This window comes from Thermobia domestica, chromosome 7, assembly GCF_964235325.1.
Source record: "Thermobia domestica chromosome 7, izTheDome1.hap1.1, whole genome shotgun sequence".
In the NCBI taxonomy this organism is placed as follows: domain Eukaryota; kingdom Metazoa; phylum Arthropoda; class Insecta; order Zygentoma; family Lepismatidae; genus Thermobia; species Thermobia domestica.
This window is the reverse complement of record NC_137460.1, coordinates 52,439,994-52,458,674: the sequence shown is the minus strand read 5'-3', so window position 1 is coordinate 52,458,674 and position 18,681 is coordinate 52,439,994. Positions and strand designations below refer to the sequence as shown.

The 18,681-nt window shown below is 37.3% G+C and overlaps 1 protein-coding gene across 3 annotated transcripts in view; it reads left to right on the top strand.

Annotated features, from left to right (window-relative positions):
• The window catches only part of LOC145690093 (uncharacterized), a 158,921-nt gene extending 156,122 nt beyond the window's left edge, over positions 1 to 2,799 (top strand). For all 3 annotated transcript variants that reach the window (XM_081764651.1, XM_081764650.1, XM_081764649.1), the window contains exon 6: positions 2,348 to 2,799. In XM_081764651.1, coding sequence (XP_081620777.1) covers positions 2,348 to 2,413 — 66 coding nt within the window. In that variant the 3' untranslated portion in view covers positions 2,414 to 2,799. The remainder of the gene's footprint in view (positions 1 to 2,347) is intronic.
• The last annotated feature ends 15,882 nt before the right edge of the window (positions 2,800 to 18,681 follow it).

Genomic DNA, 18,681 nt, shown 5'->3' with positions numbered 1-18,681 from the left:
GAATCTACATAGTCTCTTCCATACTTGAGCTGAATTTCAGCCATCTTCCTCAAGGAATTATTTGTTTTTCATTGATTTTTCCATTTACATTAATGTCAATATTTCGTTGTTTTTAACGAAACGATGTTCCATCCCTTTTAGGACAATTTGCTTTCGGAATATAGAATCTACATAGTCTCTTCTATATTTGAGCTGAATTGCAGCCATCTCCCCCAAAATCGGTTCACATCATTGCAACCGGATAGGCCTTTTAGTTTAAATTCGAAGACATTTTATATAACGCTCTTTCATTTAAGCAAGAAGCTCTTATAGATCAAAGACAAAAATGAATGTATCGTTTTTTTTTTTTTTCTCAATATTTGGTACTGTTTGAGTAAATGACAATTGCTCAAAATATTTGATAGAGATAATTCAGGATTTTTCAACAATTTTCACAGATAAATTAAAATAATATTTTGGCAATATTCTTATATTGGAAGATTTATTATTATTTACAAGATAAAGTTAAAAACAGGGCTTGACATTAAACAGGAATTCTAAAGCTTAGCATTGTTCTTTCTTTCTTTAAATTATAATTTCAGGTGAATATTACTCTGAATCTGTGACTATAATAAGATATGGAAATTAGTTTTGATTCTTATTTAATTAATAGTATTCTTAGTATTCTATCCTGTAGTACCACAAAGACACTTCTTATAATGTAGATTCAATTTTCCCATTCTCCTAAAATTGGAGAGTATTTATAGCCATGAACAAAAATAATGAATTGGTAAATTTACCTAAGTGAAATGTAAATGGCTATTAAAATATATTTGTCCAATCTTATTGAATATTCATGGGTGTAAGAATTTAACAAAATCTCGTTGACAAGGAGCATAAGTGCACTCTTGAATCAAGTTTTCACGCTTTTAATTTTAAAATTTTGTACTATACATCTATTTTTTTGAAAAATTGTTTTAATTGTCAAAATTGTTTTACCTTTCTCTTTCTTACATACTACATATTTTCTGATATTTGTTCAATTTTAATTAAAACACTTCACTTAAGAACTTGATGTCGAATATCATTATATATATATATTACCACTTTTCACTTTGGTGAAATAATAATAATAATAATAATAATAATAATAATAATAATAATAATAATAATGTTGAAATATATTAATACTGCATTGTGGTGGGTTTTCGGGATTGATGCTAGGCTTTCAAATTTATTATCTATTATCCTTTCATCAGTACAGCTTCTCTCTAAGGTTAGTACAATAGCATGGTAAATATTTTTTAAATATACTACAGCTATAACTCATGGAATTGCGTACCGTTACATCAACAAATATCAAGACAGCATTATTTATTGATCTTCATTCAAAAACTAGTGGCCACCATTGCCGGCTCTGCCATATGTGCAACACGTGCATTTGCGCGGGATGGTAAGTTGCGAGAGGCGGCAAAATCTCTCATAATTATGTTATTTAAAATAAAGATTTCTTGTTGGAAACAGGTTTCATGATGATGGTAGTTAAGCTTACTAAGCTGGCCCTCTATTTGAATACTACATTCATAAATCATGTTTAGGTTGCATTAGTTTAAGGTCACTTGAACAGTGCTAAAGCAAATGGTCAAACAATTCCCAGCGTGAATTGCTTAATTATTATCAAATACAAGAACTCAATTCTCTAACAGTAGTGAACACTTGTTCCATGTAGTTAATTATCACAGTTTTGATACGAAAACTAATCTTTGTCACAAACAAGTTCCTTATCATTGAAGGCGGAAACAAGTTTAATTTTTTTTTAAACAGATGTAGGAGAAAAATCAAGAAATAAAGATAAAAGAGCTAGTTGCACTGGAATTGCAAACCGACATATTGAGACTGAAGCTGATATTGAATTCTGTAAAAAGGATTACCATCTTTCCTCTATAGGTGTGTTTGCTTTATCTTTCACTAACATAATATATTATTATTTAAAGAAGAAGAAGAAACAGACACAACGAGATTGTATTTTTAACGTTTAGGTCTTTCTGAGTGCAGGTGCTCTTTTCCTCCCCTTCGTTGTTCATGATGGAGTAGCATACTTAAAATCGTGGCTTTGAGATCTGTTCTTTCTGGAGAAAGGTGCAGGGGGCGGAAAAATGCCTAGGGCCGGCCCTGGTTGCCACATTGTCATGAATTTCTCTTTGAAAGAAATCATAACTGGTGAAATAATCGTAGAGAATCAATATCTTCACGTGAGTAAATTCTAAAATTTAGTACATATATATCTATGTATAAAATATGTTGTTGAAGTGTAAGATGGCATATGTTATAATTAATTTAATCTTTATAAAATGTTCTTTTCCTACAGAGACTCACAGAGAGAGCCCGTCAGAAGACGTTGTTGGAAAGGTCGCTGAATGAACCTGAAATCTAATTTAAAAATCACAAACAAACGAAAAGAAAAGACAGTTACCGATCAGTACCTTGAAAACAGTGATTCATGATTATAGTTTCTTTTTTCATCTTATGTAGATGACTTATTTTTAATTTCTTTTTCCTATTTAGGAAGGAAACGCGGTAGTGCTTTCAACTTTTATCTAATCTTTACTGCCTCTTACGTCTAAGGAAGACAAAAGACAATAACTCGATTGTCCAAAAGAGAAACATGATGATAATTTTTGTGAAATGTCGAGATGAATATTGTTTAAACAAACTTTTTCGATATTTAATGTTAAAATATTAAGTTAAATTTTTTGATAAAGTATGCAACAACTTTGTGAATATTTACTTCATTAAAGTGCTTTTCTTCTAAAAAGATAACTTTTGTGTGTTTTATTTCTTTGCATGGGTATCGGGAAAAAGAGGTCCAAGGGAATTTATCTTCCTCTATCCTCTTGATGAACTCATATTCTCTCTAGAATTTAACTTTACATTTTCATTGCTAAGACGATTGATTACACGTTCTGTTTATAATTGGCTCTTTTTTTTAGCATTATATTTACTTAATAACTATGACTAGGTTCTCAGAAATAGAGTAAACTCACGAATACTTATGTAACTTATAAGCTAAACTGTATTCACCAATTACAGCCAGATAGCAAATCTCGCTGTAAACATTTCAGCAAAAAGTTTTTGTCTTACTCAACACAGATTATTGTAAACTATTATTATTATTATTATTATTATTATTATTTTTAGTTTAACGTTCCATAATTATGCACCGAGGCTAAAGGAGACGGTGATGGTAAATGGACGATAACGGTGGAATGAAGTACGTAGGAAGAAACGGGAGAACCCTGAGAAAACCTACGCATACGGTGTTTGTCCACCACAAAGTTCGCTTAGCCCGGGCTGGGATCGAACCAGGGACCTTATGCACCAGAGGTGAACACTTTACCCCAGAGCCGATTCTAAACAGTAAATGCTAATCAACTATTGAGGTTCGTGTAGCAACGTTCTGAAAGGTTTCGTGTTGAGGAGGGTAAGAACTTTTGCTGAAACGTTCGCGATGAGATTAGCAATCTGGGTTTATTTAGTGAGTATAGCTTTAGTTTAGTATTTAATATGCATTCTATCAAACCAATCCATTACGTCAGTTATTAGCTTAACTTCCTTACCTAACTTTCTTGCGATACCCACCTACGTTTGTCTAGGCATGATTTAATATTTATTTATTTGTTATGACAATTACTTATGTGCTTTGTTTCATCACGTAACTGTTCCGATCAGTACTCTGTTCATCATCAGTCATGGCTGTATTATATTACGTATAATTGTTGTAAGCAATATGTCGCAAAAATATTCCCGGACTGTCTCATCATCACATCATATGTTACATAATATTTTCAAGATGGAACACGTGCCACGTTTAAAAGGTTATCCGCCGTGAAATGCAGGCAGTCATGCCCAATACTTTGGCATCAACATTCACGAACATTCAGTGCCGTGTTGAACTGTGTATACAGATGATGGGAGATCACTTGCAGCACCTCTATTAGTGTACTTTCATTTCTCAACCATAAAGGTATGTCCTGTATAAATTTGGTTTCATATCCTCTTTTATTAAATTTTTTATAACTTTTACTGGGGTGCTGTATAATTATGTTGCGTAGCACTATACGAAAGTTCTTAAGTGACCACAAAACAACTGCAGAAATGTCGACTATGTCATAGAAATAAAACGATTTGTGATTAGTTTGATGTCATGTTTCAGTTGGATAAGTTTCCTTCTTTTCACTTGGAAACTATTGGGCTAGAGTTTTGCAACTGCAGCTTTCTTCAGAAATGGGGAAGCTATATAAAAGCGTATGAAAGAATTAATAATGATAAGTTTTAAGCAGTGATGTGCGTGTCTCATAAAAAAAAAAGTCTTCGTCTACACGTAACCAACACATTGACAATATAAACAACGTTAAGTTATAGTGTAAAGCCACGATGATCTGCGGAATTGGGTGGCAAAGACATTACGATTAGCGAAAATCGCAGATAAAAAAAAAAAAAAAAAAAACTAAAAATGATTTGCAAACATGAAGAAAAATATTTCAATATAAAAATTATGTTAGTGAACTTGATAGATTGAATCGATACACTCGCCCGTTCAGCTCATCAAGATCAGCGATCAGATAATGTGAAAACCATGACCAAAACAAAAGAGCAAGAACCTGTCACTCATCTACAAATTCCGAGAAAGCCTTTAAGAGTACAATGCACAATAAACGTGTCAGTAATTTTCGACCTTCGCTCTGTAGGGCCTGTTCTATTTTCCCGGTTGTTAGCTTGGATTAAAATTGTTTTTTTTTAGGTTCATAATTAACCCCCCAGTGGTCGCCCATGGATCCACTCCATAGTGAACAATGAATGTAATTTACTACCATGCAAATCACTTCTCAATTTCAGTTTTGCATACCTTACAACAAGCGGCTTCTGCTTGTCAGAATAGAGTTGCACTTCAAACCGTGCACTATTGTTGGAAATATTAATTTTTCGAATACAATTTATTTTTGTTTTAGAACATACAGTACTTATTTGGATGTAGAGTGTCAGTCTGCAACGACTACTGTGGATCATCCGCTCACGGATAATCGTGGCTTTCTGGCTTTACTGTATAATACGTATAGATTATGCACAATACGTAATCTAATATAGAGGTTCCAAAGTTTTGAACACTCCAAAATACTAATAGAGATTTTTTTAAATTGGAAATTCGTTTCTCTTATAGGAAAATGTACTGAGTTCGTAACTTTATTTCATGTCTTGTAACAGGGTAATACGTTTTTAGCTCTAAATAAGTACTAAAAGAGTAATATTGCATTTTTCCGGTACTTGTTTCCCATTTGTTGTAGATGGATCTGCACTTTCCAATATCGTGTTGTCTTAGGCTTATTATTCATTTCCTTAAAAAAAAAAAAAAAAAAAAAAAAAAAAAAAAAGTCATCATATGTTGCCGATTGTCATTTGATTGTTAAAGTTGGAGAGTATCCGTAATGTATGCAACCAAAACACATGTCTGAGTAACACTAATATGCAAACTTCAAAATATTTAAACAGTTATGGGTTGCATAGACTTCTAGGCTAAAATATTTAGATCCTCTTAATTCTTATAAACCCAAGACGTCTGCCTATTAGTCACTCTAATTCCCAATAGTTCATTCAGGTTAATAGTTTTAATTTGCTACGCTACCTCTAGATGACGCCAAGAGTTGTCGCTAGCGTGCAGGTAACTTTTAGACGATGGTGGTTTCGGGGAAACAACTAGTATTCTTAATATGGACAATACTGAATTTATTCATATCGGGCCAAGATAGAAAACTTTCGAGTAACATTGATTATTCACAAAGATATGTACAAGGTCATCCCATAAATAATGCATTTTTGTATCTCGAGGAAAAGAACGATAACTTGCCTGGGACACTACCATTAGTCAGGAATATAGTCTCCGTCAGATTCCACATTGTGCAACTTGTCAAACAGTTGTTGAATCCATCTCTGAAAGAAATCTCCGGTTTTGGAGACAAAGAACTGGGTCACTGTTCGTCACGCATTACCCTCATCTTGCAGTGCTTTCTCGGAAAAGTAGTGTCTGTTGATGTAGGTGATTGTGGGAGGAGGAGTAACATTGAACCCTCATTCTTGAGTTATTTTCAGAGGGAATAATTGCGAAGTCTCAAAGAAAATATGAGTCATTGTATTAAATGGAACGCATTTTTACTTTCGAGTGACGAAAGGGGAGAAGACAATATGGTGATCGTGAAGAAAATTGAATTCAAGATTTTAATGGATTTTCACGTTTCATGGCCCATAGATAACGAGAAAAGTGATTTTCTGTCCGTCTGTTCGTCCTGATATTCACTCACGTAGAGGCCATGACGTTCAATGTAATTAAACTAAATTTTAAACTTAAGAGACCTTTAGGCAGAGTCGTTTTGACGTATTATTAGCGTCTTATTCAAGTCCTGACTACTGCAGGAAACATATGTTAGTCGAACTCCTTAGTATGACACCAATCACGTGTTGAAAAGACACTGCATAAGGCCCAAGGTTTTTATGTGATTCATTAACAACCCTATATTGGGGTCAGTGGCGTATTTAGGGAGGTTTCCGGGCTTAAGCCCCCCCCTCCCCCGAAATCTTACTTACTATAGTAAAGTATATGAAATATCTTGCAGAATTTTCACATTTTCAGGCAAAGCCCTCCCGAAAGCTAACAAACCCCCCGAAACAAAATCGTAAATACGCCACTGATTGTGGTATAAGTTATTTATTTGGGAAAATCGAGAAAGGGTAGTTTAGTCTTGGGGGTAACAATTTTCTCAGAAACGACTCAGGGGGTTTTGTTCATATTTCATAAGTGTTTCATTAATAACCTAACAATGTAACATAATTCACTTGTTCTTAAAAATGTACAAGGAGTAGTTTATTCTCGAAGAGTGATTTTTTCAGACGATTTTCTCAAAACCAATTCAGTTGATTTTGTTTATATTTCATAAATAAATGTTCCATTAATACTATTATAATGTTGCGTAAATCACTTTCATGTGAATATCCTGATCTTCCTCGTGGCTAAGCAGTTAGCGTACGCAGAGCCGTAGCTAGAGATTTCGGCGCCCTCTATACTTACCTTACCAAGTTTTCCGTTTTTTTTTCTTTCTTTCTTCCACGTATAAGAGAAGCAGCTTTTGTTGTTATATTACGTTGAATTTTTATCTAGCTGCTTGGACAAGACTATTGCAACAGCCAAAAGGGATAATTACGAGCTTCTACAAATAAGAGCTGTTTTCAAGAGGCTTATTTTGGACTTTTTGTTAAACTTTACAAAACTATCTTTGATTGTACACAAATCAATTTGGAGAACAGTTATGGAAATTTACAACTATTTACATTTCATACTATCGATAAGAAATGAAATCTTAATATATTAGAAACCATGTGCTTTTAAAATGTTCAAAATGGGTGACAGCATTAATTTCCAGTAATAATTGTAAATTTCTTTAATTTTATTCGGTATGTGACCACACAAACAGGTTTTTAATTTCGATTCTTTTGTGGTAAAAATATTTTGTGAAATATAACGGAAAATCAGAAGAAGTCTTCTTTGTAAATTCCTCAGAGCCTTCGTTCTCGCCGTCATGATTAATTCGATTGGGTAGAAAAATAGACTATCTAAGCAAACTCATCACCATCAAAACGCCGAACACGTAGGCCTATTTCAGACTGACCGTTTCTGATTTTTAAAACGCTCCTATATAGACTACTAGCATTAATTACCTGCTTCGCTAGGTTAAATTAAGAAAAAATAGTAACATGTTCCGTTAGTCAGTCACTTTCTACTATTACTAAAGCGCTCTTTGATTTCTGTCATTTTCGATGATTTTATATATATCCTCCTCCCCTCCCCATGTTGAGGTGCACGGCATCGGAAGTGTTATTGTTCATCTCAGCGACCCCAAAAACTATGGATTTGACACTAATATCGATCAGTTTTAAATGTCTTTCCCCTCCCCCACCTTTAAGTTACACCATCAAAGTGATATGACAAAAAGCATCTCAGGTTTTAAACTTCATCTAGGTTATAAGTCTGATCGAGATCGGTCCGGCGGTTCAAAAGTTAAGTTTTATTTATTTTTATATATCTCCCCCTCCTATTCACCTCCCCTAAGTTCTAACATCAAAGTGAAATGATAAAAAAAAAAAAAAAATCTCAGGCCCGAACTTCATCTATGTTAAAAACTTGATGAAGATTGATCATTTGGTTCAAGAGTTATTAAGTTTTATTTATTTTTAACTCCTCCCTCCCCCTCCCCTAACAAGAAAATGGTCCCAACCTGACAAATCCGAATTGGACGAAATTTCGTATAGATATTAATTTGAGATTGGTAAATAACGTGGGAATAGTCATTCGATTCGCTTTTGCGTATTTTACGAGATATACAGGGTGATGCAAAACAGAATGCAACATAAAACTATGTAATCCCAGTCGGAATTGGACTTATTTTCGTATAGATACTTGTTTGAGGTCGGTGAATAATGTGGGAATAGTCATTCGATTCGCTTTTGCGTACTTTCGAATGTACTTGGATTAGTCTGTCGTATGAATCTGCTGTTCATGGGTAAGAGAGAGACTTGCTTTATTTGAATCGTGTATGCAGAATGACAGACAGTCTGACATCCACAGTAAGCAACATTGATAAACAAGGCGCGGTCAGCCGCACGCGAACATGTGAGTTGGGCTGTTTCTTTTGCCAAACTTTGTCTATTACTGTTTACAGTCGTTGGAAACCAGTTTCCGTTCTAATGTTGACCTTCTAAGGTGCTACTGCAATTGGTGAACGATGCGATTTCAGGGACATGTGTCCTCAAAGACTCGTACTTCTGTCCAGGATCTCAACATCGAACTCTGTTTCTCGTTTCATTTTCATGTGGAACAACCTTTACTCAACGGGAGATTTTCCTGCGACGCCACTGCGTTCCTCATTATCGTCATGAGATTCCGCATATTCATTTTGGTATCCACGTGTGGGCTTTCATCGTTCTATACCTGTGTGTTACAGAATGCTTATATGTTATTTTACTTTTGCACCACCCTGTATATCTAACAAAGTATTCAAAAGCGAATCGAATGGCTATTCTTACGTTATTCGCCGATCTCAAATTAGCATCTATACGAAATTTCGTCTAATTCGGACTTGTCAGGTTGGGACCATTTCCTTGTAAGTGGTATTGTCAAAGTGAATAGATAAATATAATCCAGTGCCGAATTTACGTATAAGCTAAACAAGCTGTAGCTTAGGGCCCCACTCGCTTGAGGGCCCAAAACTTTAAAGAAAAACTGATTGTAATGTAATATCCAAATAACACGAAAAAGCAAAGATAAAACGCACATACAACAATGGTGTTTTGCATTGTTATGTATTAGGCTTTTATGAAGCAAGTAATAGGGCTCTATTTTTGTCCCACTTGTAATGAGGACCTCGTTATCCAGCTCCGCTTATAATGGAGCCTCCGTTTTCCAGCCCTGCTTGCAGTGGCCCTTGTTCTCATTTAGATATCCATTAGGTCCATAAATTAGCACATTCAAATCTGAAAAACGAGGACATTTTGTCGCTGAAAAAGAAAGCTTGACGTATAAAGGGCCCCTCTCAACAGCTTAATGCCCCATCAAATCTAAATCGGGCTCTGATATCGTCCCAGGCCCGAACTTCATCTATGTCGGAAATTTGATCAAGATTGGTCGGCTGGATCAAGAATGCTGAAGTCGCAAAGACAGTCACTTTCATTTTCATTATATATATACCCTGTTTCAAAAAGAATATACGTATTTCGAATGCATATACAGTAAAACCTGTCTTCAACGGACCCCTTATTAAACGGAAAACTGTCTTAAACGGAAATATTTCACGGTCCCATGAATTTTGGAGAACAAAATGTGTAAAAGTCTCTTCATTAAGCGGAAACTGTGTTACGCGGACAACGGAAAGAAAAATAAACATTTAACGGAAAATTCTGAGTTCCGGACTACAGCGTTTAGATGTTTAGACATTCTGTGAGACATACTTTACACTGTTTGCGATAAAATGTTCGTTCTTTTGTTAAATATTTCTGGACAGTGTTGACCTTCTCCAACCACTACTCATATTCACCCCCACAAATTGTCCTTAATCCCCGCAACTTAATCAAGAATCATAAGGAATGTCGGAAAGAAGAAAACGAGATAGAGGAAGAAGAGGAATACGATACCGAGTAGAATAATTACATATCAAAATGCTCTCAGAAGTTTAAAGGAACTGCAAAAATTTACCTTACGGAAAAATGATTCTGATTCACTTAGTATAATTTCTCACGCTAAAGTGTATGCGGAAAGTCAAGCAGCAACGTACACAGAAAACCCTGCTTGGCTATTAGAAAAATAAAGATAACGTGTGCATAGTATATTTTGTATTCATTTTAGTTTTTTGTGTATTTATTCGTAGAAGAAAGAAGTACTGTAATCGAACAATGTACGTACAGCAATATATTTTTTCAGTATGTCCCTTTATAAGCATGTATTTAAAAAAATAAAAAAGAAAAAGAAAGAAAGAAAGGAAAGGTCTACCTCTTCTAAGCGGAAACCTGACTTTAACGGAAATTTTTGCAAGTCCCGCTCGATTCCGCTAAAGACAGGTTTCACTGTATTTATTAAACTTTAAGACATACAAATGTGAGATTTTACACACATATTTACGAACCTCTCAAGTTCAAATTGTAGATGTTCAATATGTCCTCCATCAGCGACACAAACAATATCACATCGATACTCAAATTCCTCCCATACTCGGGCAAGCATGTCATGCGTCACTGATGTTATGGCAGTACGGATCCGGTTCTTCAACTCTTCCAGGTTCTGTGGGAGTGGTGGTACATAAACGTTGTCTTTAACGAAACCCCACCGGAAGAAGTCACAGGGTGTAAAATTCGGTGACCGTGGAGGCCAGCTGAGACATGCTAAGTCGCCAGATCCTTGACGACCAATCCAACGGTTCGGTAGAGTTTCATTCAGATATTCACGCACTTGGCGACTCCGTCTTGTTGAAAAATGAATTTGTCTTCGTGCAGCCTTGGAAACAACCAGGTTTGTAACATAGCGAGATACTGCTGACTGTTAACCGTGTTTCCATTAAAAAAGAATGCGCCGTAAACAGATGATCGGGATATCGCGCAAAACACATTGACTTTAGGCGAATCTCGTACATGTTCAATGACTGCATGTGGGTTCAGTAGGCCCCAAATTCGAACATTTTGTTTGTTTACCTGACCACTAACACAGAAAGTCGCTTCATCACTGAATACGATGCGTTGTGCAAAAGTATTATCATTGTCAATAGCATCCAGAATCTCGTTACAAAATTCCACACGTTTGCGTTTGTCATCAGGACACAGAGATTGTAACAGCTGTAACTTGTACAGCTTCATTACCAACCGACGTCTCAAAACACGTCAAATTGTTGTTGTCGGCACTTGTAACTCCTGATTGGCACGACAAGTTGATTTTGAACGACTACGTTGGAAAGTAGTTTGAATTCGTGCAACATTTTCTTCAGGAACACGAGGGCAGTCAGGACTTTCCTTTACATACACATCTTGTATCTACAAACTGTCGATATCATCTGCGAATGTTCCACCCATTCGGAGGATCAATTTGGTACCTCAACCTGAAACGTTTTTGCACTGTTATCACGGAATTGCACTTTGCAAACTCGAGAACACAAAATGTTTTTTGCTGCGAAGTAGCCATTTTAAACATATGACGGTTACCAAGCAAAACAGAAGACAACTAACATTTAGCGGCTATTAATATAAACTAGACTATGTATTCGTTTCTCCAATAGCCAAGCCGAGGCGCAGCGATCGATAGTTTGGACAAAATAATTCTTCGTAATACGTATATTCTTTTTGAAACAGGGTATGTATATATATATATGCACCCCTACGTTGCACCCTCAAAGTTGAATGACAAAAAAAAAAAAAAAAAAAAAAAAGCCCAAACGTCATCTACGTTGAAAATTTGATCAAGATGGTTGGGTGGTTCAACTGTTAAGTTATTTATTTTTATATTTAAATTTCCCCCTCTCCCAAGTTCTAATGTCAAAGTGAAAATAAAAAAAAAACTTCCTAGGCCCGAATTTCATCTATGTTGAACATTTGATCGAGATCGATCGGGTGGTTCAAGAGTTATTAAGTTTTATTTATTTTTATAGATCTCTCCCCTCCCCTCCCCCTAACCCTAAATTTTACCATAATAATGATATGATAAAAACCATCCCAGGTCCAAACCTCATCTATGTTGAAAATTTGGTTAAGATCGGTCGGGTGGTTTAAGCATGATAAAGTCACATAGACAGTCATTTTTATTTTTATTTTTTAACATATATATCTCCCCCCTTCCCTTACGTTGCTCCGTCAAAGTTAAATGACAAAAAACATCCCAGACCCAAATCTTATTTATGCTGAAAGTTTGATCGAGATCGGTCGTTTGGTTCAAGAGTTATTAAGTTTTATTCATTTTTATAATTCTCCCTCCTCCACCTCCCCTAAGTTTTACCGTCAAAGTGAATAGCTAAAAACACTCCCAGACCAGAATCACATCTATGTCAAAAATTTGATCGAGATCGGTCGGGCGGTTCAAGAGATTAAGAGTCACAAACATAGTCACTTTCAATTTTACAATATCAATAAATCATTACTGGGTACGCTGTATGTCACATCGTCATTAACAAATCATATACAATAACATTTAGGGTAATAAATAAAAACTTGATGTGGCTCTTATAGAATTATTTGGGTTGCGAACAAGAAAATTTTTAACAAATGAATTTCCTTGCAGATCGACAACAAATCAGTTTCTTCGCACCGATTTAATAGAATGCCAATACGTTTTCGGGGTGACGTATCGTTTATTCATTTCCAACACTGTTTCTTTCTTCTTGCTCCTTCAGCGCCCTCTTGCTATCAGCGCCCGGGGCTACCGCCCCGCTCGCCTTCCCTAGCTACGGCTCCGAGCGTACGCGCCTTTGGCGTAGGTGACACGGGTTCGATTCCTGGCAGGAGCTCATGTGGTTCGGGTCCCACATCAAGGAGTAGGTACACGTCTTATACAGGGTGTTTCAAAACAACACCGTCAACGTTTGGTATGTTATCCCAGACACCAAGATAAGACAAAAAGTATAGACCAACCTGGGTGCATAAACGCTTCCTTTCGGAGTTATAGGCTGCCGAAAACTTGAAAAAATGAACTTTAAAGATCCATAGCTCCAAAACTATGGGAGCTATCGTAGTCGGGTCAAGACTTCACTTAAGAACTAGTATGTGCACTATCCAAAAATACATGTTTCAGAATCCTGCGGTACTCACGTAACAATTTTTTTAGAGGGGGTTTGACTAAGGGCATATAATTTGAAGTACTCACCAACTGCCTCTGTAAAACCTGTTGCAGTAGCTCATGTAGTTTTATATATAGTTAAGATATATATGGTGTTTCAAAACAACACCGACAACGTTTCGGAGGCGATTCCTGACACCAAGATAAAACAAAAAGTATAGATCAACCTGGGTGCACAAATGCTTCCTTTCGGAGTTATAGGCTGCCGAAAACTTGAAAAAATGAACTTTAAAGATCCATAGCTCCAAAACTATGGGAGCTACCGTAGTCGGGTGAAGACTTCACTTAGAAACTAGTATGTGCTCTATGCAATTTAAATATCCACGTTTCAGAATCCTGCAGTACTTCAAACTGGATGCCCGCAGCCAAACACCCTCTATAAAAATGGTTGCGGAAGTATCGCAGGATTCTGATACTTGGATATTTGGATAGGGCACATACTAGTTCTTAAGTGAAGTCTTGACCCGACTACGATAGCTCCCATAGTTTTGGAGCTGTGGACCTTTAAAGTCCATTTCTTCATGTATTCAGCAGCCTATAACTCCGAAAGGAAGCATTTGTGCACCCAGGTTGATCTATACTTTCTGTCTTATCTTGGTGTCAGGAATCACCTCCCAAACGTTGTCGGTGTTGTTTTGTAACACCCTATATCTATCTATCTATCTATACTGGTGTCCAAAAAGATAGCATAATTACGAAAAATGGGAAAACCTGGGAACACAGAATGGGAACAGCGGCATACAGCGGTGATAGAACAGTGGGATCAGAACTGACCTTGCCACACAGAAGAAAGCGTACTGAAGGTCATACAAGGGCTGCTGGATGGAGGGAAGAGAAATGCCCGAAGAAGAGCTGATAACAGCACACCACACCACAGTCGATTGCTGAGTCGTGTGCAAAGCAGACGTGTTGGCAATAGTGTTAGTGCATCGTGAAGGCTTCAACGTGCCACGAGGATCCACATTAGACCCTGTCTTGCGGGGCAGGATAATGGGACGGCTGGAAACTGGGCAAACACAAATGGAGGTGTCCAGAATACTGAATGTACCACAAAGTGTGATATCGGCTGTGGCACAGATTTCAAACCACCGGCAACATCGCACTTGCACCAATTCCGGGTAGCCTAAGAGTCACAACCCTCGACAGGACCAGTTTCTGTCGGTAAGAGCAAGACTGAGGTCGATGTCAGCACAGCAACTGTCATCAGAGCTTGCATCTGCTACAGGAGCGCGTGTTTCAAGACAAACAGTGTACCGGCGACTGCATGAGGTTGGTCTTCACGCAAGACACCCCATCGTGTGTGTCCCTCTCTCTCTCGTGTGTAGCGCAGAGCCCGCTTGAGTTGGAACCAAGAACACAAGCACTGGACCATGGAACACTGGGGTAACGTTCTGTTCGCGGATGAGTCGAGATTCAGCTTGCAGTCAGATTCTCGACGGACACTGATAAGGAGAGAACAGGGGACGCACTACAACCTGCAGAACATTATTGAAGGGGACCAATTTGGTGGTGGGGCTGTGATGTTTTGGGCGGGCATCTTGCTAAATGGTCGTACTGACCTACATGTCTTTCAGGGCGGGACTTTGACTGGCTAGAGGTACCGTGATGAGGTGCTGGAACCGTATGTGAGACTGTTTCGGGGTGCAGTTGGACCATCATTCATATTCATGGATGACAACGCACGTTGTCATCGGGTAAATGTGGTGGATGATTTTTGAAGGAGGAAGATATTCGACGCATGCCATGGCCTGCACGGTCACCAGACATGAATCCAATAGAACATGTCTGGGATGCATTGGGAAGGCAGATTGCAGCCCAACAGCCCCCACCACGATCGATTCCGGATCAGTGTACTGTTCTTTGGGCGGAGTGGCCAAGAATACCGATGGACCTCATCAACGAAGTGACCGGAAGCATGGAACGACGTTGTGCAGCCTGTGAAGCCGCACGGGGTGACCACACGCCTTACTGATGCTCTTGATCCACCACAAACTCATTTGTCTTTTCGCCACATACATTGGGTCATTTTCAACTATGGTGAGTTTTGTCAAATACAGGTGTTGGGACTGTGTGTTGTGTGTTTTCTTCTTCCCTTGCCCACTTTTTTTTTTTACGCAGGTGTCCACGCTTTGGATGCCTAGGATCAGTCAGGTATGTTTGGTCCATGTGGACTAGGATTATGCTATCTTTTTCGACACCAGTATATATAAATTATTCTATAAATTACTGCGTCATTACTATTTGACCTAACGTCATGGTTCAAATGCCGTTTTCTTCAATATTACGCGCCCTTTCTAAAAGTATCACTCACATGTCCATATCGTACACCTGAACCGAGAAATTCGGAATTATTTAAAAAATCACACTCTCGTAACATTTTGTCCCTCTGGCCCGGCCTAGGTTCACGTAGGGATCTGAAAATCTCTTGGAAAATAAGTTGTTATGTACACAATGCATGTGCAAAATTTCAATCTGATATCTTGAAAACTAAGGGCAGGAAAAATTTTTGAAATTTGCCCTAAGCAAAAAATATCACGCTCCTCCGCTCCCATTTGGCGCCGCCAAGTTGGGTTACATGCGTAGGATCGAAACTGCGTAGCATCGAAACTGCGTACGACCGAAACTGCGTACGACCGAAACTGCGTACGACCGAAACTGCGTACGATCGAAACTGCGTACGATCGAAACTGCGTACGATCGAAACTAAAACCGGCGTAGGATCGAAAACAGATAAGGTCTTATGATCGAACAATAAAAAAACAATTATTTTATAATCACAGAATATTAAGTAATAGTATTTTTTTGAAGTTATATAGGGAAAAATCGGAGTAGGATCAAAACTGTATACGACCGAAACTGCGTAGCGTCGAAATTGCGTAGGATCGAAACTGCGTACGGTCGAAACTGCGTACGATCGAAACTGCGTACGATCGAAACTGCGTAGCGTCGAAACTGCGTAGGATCGAAACTGCGTACGATCGAAACTGCGTACGGTCGAAACTGCGTACGATCGAAAATGCATAGATACGAAACTGAGAAATAAAATAGTGACAAATATAATTAAATAATCATACAGGGGTGTACCCAGGAAGTTTTTCTTGGGGGACTATGACTTATTCAGGAGGACCAAAAAAGCTAAGTCTTGTCTCAGCAGGGAGAAAGGAGAATCCCCCCCCCCCAAAAGCCACTACTTCTGATCAAGTTGGCAAATTCCTTGTTCAGAAGATTGCCGTTAAGTTCAATTGACTTAGCTTAACATTTTCTTAGTTACCTAGTTGCTGTGAATTGTCACTTCTTTTATAGACTTTGCAGGTGGCACAATCGAAGGTTCATATAATTAGTTCAAGTTTTTGCTAGTTTGGGCTTCGTCCCAAATTTACTAACTTCCAGGGTTGTTTTGTTTAAAACAAATGATTAAAACTTTTCTTTAACAATTGATTTTGTTTAAAACAAATTTTGTTTATGTTTTAAACATTTTGTTTTAAACACGTTTATTTTGAAGACTTGTTTATTTGCATTTTATTTTATGTTCGTAAAAAAAAGAAATCTTTCAGAGCAAGAGAACTGTCCAAAAGTGCTCCCCAATCAGAAGACTATTTTCTTCCCATGTGAATGGTTTGATTTCTCGTGGCTACAGCAGGTCAATGTGGTGATCTACAATTTATTTTGTCTCTTTTCCCCCTTATTTTTAACGTATATTGTATTGTTTAAATGCTTCTCAGTTAACTTGCGAGAAAGTGTTGTAGTCGAAGGTTGGACTACTTATAGAACTGATATTAAAAAATAAATAAAATAATTATCACGGAAACAAACTGTTGTGTTGTATTCATTGCGACGTTGAGGTTCTGAAATTAAAATATCGCAAGCATTCGTTTGTACAGTACATGTTAGTTCTGTCTCCGTACAACATGGAATCGTTTAACATGGATTATGCGTGAAGAAAAGAAGGACATGATTTGATACAAATTTATTAGAGTAACTCAAACTCAATCAGGTAAGTAAACGATCAAACGAGTTTGTCACAAAACGTGTAAGAAAGAAATGGGTGGTTTAGTTCCAAGAACGAAAATCATTATAAAAAATGCAATGCTTGGTAAAAATGGAAACCCAAACAAATGGTAAAAATGTTGATCCGAAAATTGCTTCTGATGAATGTAACGTCAGTGGTGTGGCTGAGATGCAACTGGAAACTTCAGGTAACAACTAATTTTGTATCAACAATATCTTTTTCATTATATTATGAAAATTTTATTTCGTACCTCTTCCCCACCACAGTTCTAAATTTTCTTTGAAACTTTACAACTTGGCATAGCTTGTATGAAGAGACCAGGTGAGAAACGCAAGGTATGGCAGTCGATCACGTAACTAACCAAGTGTGATACTTATTATAACGTTAGTGCTGAACGTCAAGGTCTGGGACAATTTGATCTCAATTTGTTTGTTTGTATGTATGTACCACGCTACAGGGTGCAATATTCAGTCTTTTAACATTAATTTTTGAGGATAGAGACACGAGGCGTCGGAATTTGCTGTATAGATTTTGACTGCGATCCCACGTAAAATTTCAAAATTAGTGGGTCAGATCCCACTTTAAACAAAAAGCCCTGTCTAATATAGCCTTGCTACTGATGCAAGATGTAATCAATCAAACTAAACAAACTAATTTTATATGTTTCGAACAAACTTGGGTTGCAGGATAAATTTGGCTTCAACTCAACATTTAGAGCACAAGGGACCCAAGTTCATTTTCAGAAAGGTTCACTTTTGCTCAGCAAATGTAATATCTTCGTAGCATAGGGTATGAAATAAATGAAACAAAAACCACGGGAAAGCGTGTGGACTAGAGTTTCATAGGACAACCGCTAGACAAGGGCGTTGACGGAATGGGGAGGAGAGCTAATTTTCCCTTCCCCCTCCTTGCTCATACATTTAAGATATTAACATTATACTTGTATTGTGTATGTTGCAGCGTTGGAATGATTAACAAGTCAAGCTCCGAATGTCATAGTCAATGATGCATAATTACGTTACATAAATGCAGAATGTGTCCAAAAGAATCATCGACGTAAAATGTCATATTTTCACAACCACGAATCCGAGATGAAAGAAAGAAAAACTACCTGAAAAAAAGGAATCTAGAATTTTGTATGATTGCCGCTAGATAGGGGCGTTCGTTTAGAAATCATCCGTCTTCTACCCTGAATTTCAGATTTTTGGGGCAGTAATGCAGATTTAGAAACATTTTGCTTAGCAAAGTCCAACATTTAAAAATTGAAGTCCTTGCACCGAAT